We start from the raw sequence: 7,116 nt of genomic DNA, 5'->3' as shown, positions 1-7,116 counted from the left end.
TGAAACTCTCAATATAAGGCCGGTCGGATAAAGGCTGGTCGAACATAAGACTCTCCGTCTACGCCCGACCGGGTATAAGACCGAGCGGATTTAAAGACACTGGGCCTCATAAAGTTCTTAGTATAAGGTCGGTCGGATAGAGGCGGTCAAGCATAAGGATCTCTGTGTACGCCTGGCTGGGCAAAGACTGGACGGGCTTAAAGACACTTATCTTTAGGAAACTCTACATATTCGTTCGGTCAAGCACAGGTCGATCGAGTTTAAGTTAACTAAAATAAAGCTCTAACATACATAATCTATCATATGACTCCTTGAATGAATTTCTGACACACTATGAATACTATATTAGCCTCTGAACAGATATTGACAGTATTTAACATATCACAGAGTAGATTAGTACTATAGCTGACCTTGTGGACTTGCCGAGATACATTCAATAGACAAGCAATAGACAACATTCTAACAGCTTGGTAGAATTGTCAGGGAATATTCCTTTGACGCCTTCTTTAAAGGTTATTATGTTTCTCATATTAATTATAGTAGCATATTCTCTCAACCACCTCAATAATGACGCGAAGTATAAAAAACAAAAGCCTGTGAGTAGAAAAAAGATTCCTCAGTCTATCACTATAGAACACCCAGACTGTACTTTCTTTCATCAGCTAACAAACTCTCATACCATGGACTACCCTACGATGGCGGAGGCTATGTGGGGTGGTATAAAAAGGGGATCCTCTCCATTGGCAAGGTATACAAACATTTGCATCTGAACCCTATTTTTGTGCAAGCACTTTCCCTACTATTCTTCATCCACCTTCTCGAAATGGTATTGACTTGAGCATCGGAGGGCCTAGCAAGGGATCCCAACCCCAATCTTGGGCCACTAATACTTTGTTGGATTGTCAGATACTTTGTCGCATTGTCAGATTGTGCGTAGAATCGTAAAAAAATTCCATCGCCAGTTAAGATGGTCTTCCGCCGATTAACAAACCATCCATCTAAACTAGCACACTATCTCCTTATCCTTTAGCCAGGATCAAACCCTTTCCAGGCTACAAAAGGAACCCTTTAAAATAGAATGTCGTTATTCTTTTTATTAATGAGATTTTTTAAATAAAACATTTAAAATATAAAGTGTCCTCGTCATCTGTTAGCACCATCGCTTAACTATCGCCACAATGACAGTATGCTTGTGTTCTAATTTTTTTTATATATTTTTTCTTTACGACTTGCTTTGAATAATGAGGTTGCTTAAGATTGGAAAAAAAAATTATATTTATAATTAACTTATAACATTTTTGTGAGCCTCCCCTTAAGTCTGACATTGCCCTTTAATTTTTTTTTTAACTAGATCATATATCCAATTCCTTTCTATAAAAAATTTTCATCCATAATCTGAAAGTGTTAACAATGGATGATGTAATAACTCAATATCTTAAATTTATCCTTCCATAAAAATATATTTTATAATATATCGTAATTAAAAATCAAACTAGAAATATTTAAGAGAGCATGGTACTCTGTCGCAAATTGTATTTTTTTTTTTATAGTGGATGCATGAGTCATTGTGTGTTCCTCAAATTTTTACACACTCAGACATATATATCAATAACACAAGCAAGATCTAATTTAAACTTAGTTAATAATACATCAAAACAGTCGTGGCTTCCACTTGGGTTCTAACACATGATCCAAACTTTATGTTCGTACCAATTTACTCATTTTCTAGCCAAGTAATCAACAATGAGACTTAAGTTTAAGATTTTGACACCACCCAATTTAGATGACTAAAATTTGTTTAGGCAATCCAAACCAACTTTTTATTTATTTACTAGTTGCCTAAAAACTTGTCAGTTGACCAAATATAAACTTCAAATTTAGTTGATTAAATATTAGTTAGTTGGCTATATTAGACAACTTTAGACGATTAAACGCGGTTTCGATATATAAGCAATGGTTGTTTCTAGTTGATGTTGGACGATTAGTGTGTTAGATTTTTAGTAATACTACACTTTTTAATATATCCTTGGTTCCACCCCAAGAGAGCACTTATTCTTATTTAAAATGATTGCTATGGCAAAAAAGTGCATTTAGATTTGATTTTAAATGAAAAAAGTCTCATTTGACAAATCAAGCCTCATTAAAGTGCATTTTTGCATTACGGTAAAATATCATGTGATTCAATCTATATTATTATATTTTATAGTGATACTGCACGTTTGAGATGAGCCATATCATCTCTTCTTCTAATAAATTTTTTATCTCATTTAATGTTCAATGCCAACAATTAATGTTAAACAGGTATACTAAGGCTGCTGATAGAGTACAAACACGGTGAATGTTCCTTGTTTATGTTTAATAATGCCCATGCTTCCCAACAACGAAAGTTGGATCTCAAATTGGAGAAGCAAAATCACTTAAAAAAGAGTGTAATCCATGTTCTAAATTTTTGCAGTGAATTATATAAAATTTATGCAGAAAGTCGATCCTTCTTCTAGTCGAGGAACTGTCTGAAGAACAACTGATATTCTCGATAAACTTTCTGCTTTCTTCAGAAGATATTCTGAATCAAATGAATTATGAAAATTGGGTTCTTGTGAGAAAAAAGTATTCAAATGTTAAGGATAAATTGGATAGTAAACTAAACTGCATTTTTTTTATAAAAAAAAATAGTTTTAACCGACAAAAGCAGACAGCTCAGGCAAGGTCGAAGAGCGATAACATAATCGGACAGTAAGGGCATTTTGGTAAATATGCTCACCGCCCTCGAGAGTACGGACGAAGTACTAGCACGCAGACCGACCGGCCAAGGTGGCCTCTCCTTTCCCGGCTATCCTCCTCGGCCGGCCACGCCCCGCCGCAGCTGATGAAGCGGAGACGGAGCACTGGTCCCTCCGCACGCTCTCCTCATCCATAAATATCTGCCTGCGCCGGCACTCCTCGCTGCAGAATGCTCGATCCCCTCTACAAAAAAGCCAGACGAGGGAAATGCTGAGAGAGATTAAGGATGCATTTTTATTTTTGATATCCATCAAAGCAGGAAGGTTTCTCCGCTCACCTGTACATGTAGATATCCTTGCCTTGTTGCAGCTTCTTCCGACACAGGTAGCAATTTTCCAGAAAAGGGCTGGTGCTGCAGGAAGAGGAGTTCTTCACAAGGGAGGTTTTGCACAATATGTTTGTGTATTTTGGCAGGCTATTTTTTGTTTCCAATATAACGCTTAACCCGGCCATACGATTAATTAATTACTTACGCCAATGTCTCTCCTTTCTTGAGAGAAGATAGAGGAATGAGGGCTTTAAAGGGAGAAGGTGGTGTGTGATGCACTGCAGGAGCATATTGAGGAACTGAGGCATCGATGCCTAACAGTGGGATGAGTGGGATGGTGGCCTTGTATTCTTGGCGTAAGGTGGTTGGTTTGTCTTCATTATATTGTGAGTAGAATCACATATCCACTCTCCTGATCAGAGAATGTGGCTTTCTTCTTTATAGGAATCTTGCTTTCCGAAATGGAAAATTGATATCTTTCACCTTGCAACAAAGAGGTGCGGAGGTAATGACAAACTAGTGAATGCAGAGCAAGTAGTTTTTCGGGATTTTCCCTGTTAGTAAATTTACTTTTGAAGCATCACATTGCTTGCATCTTAATCAGAAACTTTCACTTCTGATGGGAAAAAAAACAGGTCTTACACCTCACTGTGGATGATGCAACTTCTGAAATATTGCTTTTAAATTAAAAATTAGGCGCATGGAATTAAATAAAGCAGGGATTTAGAAGCGCACTAGTTCATCACCCATTGATTGAGTAATGCTGGTGGTTTTCTTTCTTTTCTAAAATGATTCCTGAGATTGATTTCCGCATTATGTGAATGATGCATCAAATGCAGTTTAGGATAATGTTGAATTAGTGTCTTAGAGATAACATTTCTGATGTAGACATACTCCTAGATTTTATGCTACTGAAATCTAAACTAAATCCTGGGTTACTACTGTAGTTTTGTTTTTCTAAAGAATTTAGTATCTTGTGCTTTATATCATACATTAGTCCTTTCCCCTTGGTTATGGACTCATGACTCCTGTTTTTTTTAGATGTTTTACTTGGAACTCTAAAATAAAGGATGCATGACCTTTATCTAATGGAATCAATGATCAGAATTCATACTTCGACAAAAAGTGGAGCTGCAGCAGAGATGGAATCAAATAGGACTAAAGGACTCTTGCATTAGTGGAACTTCATGGGCCCTTACTGATCACCGCTAGCCATCTGTCCTGCAAAATGCTCGTTGCTAAGTTATTTGCACCGGTCCCTTCCTACATTCTGGCCTCTTTCAAAACAAAGGTACATCTCATGAGCTTGCTTCAGTATTGACTACTTATAAAGTTACCTGTTTACAATTTGACCTAACTAAAGATAGTGCTATCCAGCTTGTATCTACCTTGAAATGGTACAGGTAATTAGCCTCACCTGCAGAAAAATAACTGTTATGCAAGCCAAATAGCGTAAGGAGAGAGATGTCCCAACCTAGGCCTACTTCCCCACTTTTTTATGTTGTAGCAGCTCATGCTTTGTTTCCGTTAAGGAGGAAAAAGTGGCACCAAGATTACTTTAATTATTACACCCTCAACTGAGGGCATAAAGTTAGAATGAGCAGGGGGGCCTAGTTGGGTTTGTCATGGTTCTGTTTGTTTGTTATACTGCACTTCCATTCACAAACCTGGACCATCTCCTCACCTCTACCAGCTGGATCATTTAGCAAGCAGATCTTCTGTGAAACATGATCTGGCTTTAGGAGATATGTTGTCTTTGTGGAAGTTACATGTCATATAGTTGGTTTTATCTCTTTGTTGCATTGTCGTATGATTGGAGAGACTGTTCGATATGGAGGAACTTCTTTGGACAGAATCGAATAATTAATTAATTTCTTTGAACTGGGATAAGATATTTATAACCAACCTAAAAAAGTGGAACAAACACAACTTGATGTTGAGGATGAGAATAGTTTCTTTGATGTTCTCCATAGTCCAAAGGTAGTATAAATTCGGTAGATATGAACATCATTAGATTCGTGTTATGTGATCTCGATATGCAAGGCAAAGAAGAGACCAATTATCAGATGACAATTCTCATAATAAACTTAAGTTGTTAGGTCATAATTATATAACAACTTTAAGCTTTTGGGAGTTGTGGTGAATTAAATAAATTGGAACTTGGACATACTCAAACTCCAAGCTACTTCTGCAGACAAAACTTGCCCCCTCTGCACAAAAACCACAGGTCGAAAAAAAAAGGTGCATTGAACCCCCTTCTCTTTATCTTGTGTATAGGGGAGCTGAGGCCTATCAATAAAGAGATTGGTCCTTTCATCTCCTAACAACCTCAAGATAGGTTCATCTTTCACAAATAGGGATAGATTAGTCCATTTAGATTCAGACAAGAGTAGATATTATTCAATACTTTTGTTTACTCATACATAATTTGATCAAATGAAGTTATTCATTATTAATTTCTGTTTATGCGCATGATGGTATCTTTTTATGCTCGTTCGGACTCCTCCTCTCTAGAAAGCTAGATCGTGTTAGTGCAATCGACCTCTAGAGTTTCGATATTTGACAATATACCAATATAGATAAGGGTTGATTCAATTGGAAGAGAGAAGTCTAGTCAAAATTAGATGACTGACAAGGAAAAGTCTGAAGTCATGGTGAGTGAAGTCAGACCCTAGTGAGTGAAGCTAGGTAGTAAGTCCTGGTGAATGAAGTCATACCATAGTGAGTGAAACTAGATAGTAGAAGTCCTGATGAGTAAAGCCAGACCATAATGAGTGAAGCTAGGTGATGGAAGTCCTAGTGAGTGAAGCTAGGCAGTAGAAGTTCTGGTGAGTGAAGTCGGCCCCTAGTGAGTAAAGCCAGATAATGAAAGTTCTAGTGAGGGAAGTTGGGCAACCCTAGGGGGAGGTAATCCTAGGTAATGAGAAGTCTTGGAGGAGTAAACTCCAAGTATGTGTGATCGACTAGTTTTCGGTCGACCGTGCGTTGTCGATTGGACCAGCAAATTCTTAATACTGTTAACATTATTTTACCTTACTATTTTATATTTATTGTGTTAACTCAGTGTTGCAGGTAAGTCTTAGTGGATCAGATTGATCAGACACTAAGTAGAACCATAGAAAGTCCAAACATATCTGGAGGACCCGATGTTTGGCAGGTAAGTGAAGGTAAGCACTGGAGGAGAGTGATCCAGTGAGGACGAGTCCTAGTTGAGACTTTAGGCACTGGTTCAGTTTAGTCAATTTTAAATGCCTAAATTGAGACAATGAGTAGATCTTGGTTTTTGACATATCTTATCTAATTAATAATGCTATTTTATTATTGTGTTAACTCTGTTTTGCAGGGTATAATTTATTATTTGTACTAATGCATTTTGTAGGGGTGAAAAGCACCTCAAGCCTTGGGTGAATAGTGATTCGAGGCACCTCCTATTCGAGTGGAGGCGCCTCGGCTGCCTTGGCCGAAGATCCGCGCAGAAAGGAGCGAAGGTGCCTCCTATATGGTTGGAGGCGCCCTAGAGCATATCAGGGAGGCCCCTCGGAGCGCCTGGAAAGTGCCCTCGTGCGGATAAAGGCCGCAGGCTATGAAACTTATCGAGTACGAAGCTCATGGGATACGTTTGCACTTGGAGGCGTCTCGGACGAGGATTAGAGACACCCTCAATAGCCTATAAAAGGAAGGTTCGATCCAACATTCAACACAATTGAAATAGAACTTCTATACGCGATCTTTCAAGCTTCCTGCTGCTCCTACTTTGTCCTCCCACTGTGTTGCGATGCTGCTACGTCCTACTATTGCTGAGAAGCTATCCAACACTGAGCTCAATTTGATAGTATTCACGTGTTGGGTAACAAAATTGTCAATTAGTTTTTTAATTATTGTATAAAGGAAAGTGTATATTGTTAACCTTGTTCTTAATTTCCTGCTGTATTCGATTCACTCTTTCGACAGTTTTAGAAGAGATTTATAGTGGATTGCTCATCAATAGGATTCGAGGTATCGTAGATTTTAGAGTATGAATTGCCGGAGGCTCCGAACCAAGTAATTCCTTGTGTTCGTATTCTGTT

General features: G+C 38.1%; 1 protein-coding gene and 1 long non-coding RNA gene across 2 annotated transcripts; one reads left to right on the top strand and one right to left on the bottom strand.

Moving 5' to 3' along the window:
* Window positions 1-2,597: 2,597 nt before the first annotated feature.
* On the bottom strand, window positions 2,598-3,383 carry LOC122030995 (FCS-Like Zinc finger 15-like). Its single transcript, XM_042590043.1, has 2 exons — window positions 3,059-3,383; window positions 2,598-2,964 (listed from the first exon to the last, which is right to left on the bottom strand). The coding sequence occupies exons 1-2, from the start codon at window positions 3,232-3,234 to the stop codon at window positions 2,787-2,789; spliced, it is 354 nt and encodes a 117-aa protein (XP_042445977.1). The 5' UTR covers window positions 3,235-3,383; the 3' UTR covers window positions 2,598-2,786.
* Window positions 3,285-4,324, top strand: LOC122030996. Its single transcript, XR_006125694.1, has 3 exons — window positions 3,285-3,410; window positions 3,494-3,554; window positions 4,155-4,324. It is a non-coding gene; the product is annotated as an uncharacterized LOC122030996 (long non-coding RNA).
* Window positions 4,325-7,116: the final 2,792 nt, after the last annotated feature.

The sequence above is a fragment of the Zingiber officinale genome, chromosome 11A, assembly GCF_018446385.1.
Source record: "Zingiber officinale cultivar Zhangliang chromosome 11A, Zo_v1.1, whole genome shotgun sequence".
Lineage (NCBI taxonomy): Eukaryota > Viridiplantae > Streptophyta > Magnoliopsida > Zingiberales > Zingiberaceae > Zingiber > Zingiber officinale.
Note: the sequence above shows the minus strand (reverse complement) of the source record. Positions and strands in the feature narration are given on the sequence as shown.

Bases quoted from the DNA above. Each gene is read 5' to 3' on its own strand.
- LOC122030995 (XM_042590043.1), bottom strand. From the start codon at position 3,234: ATGGCCGGGTTAAGCGTTATATTGGAAACAAAAAATAGCCTGCCAAAA. The intron at 2,965-3,058 runs GTGAGCGGAGAA...GCTTTTTTGTAG, and splicing joins AAGGATATCTACATGTACAG to AGGGGATCGAGCATTCTGCA.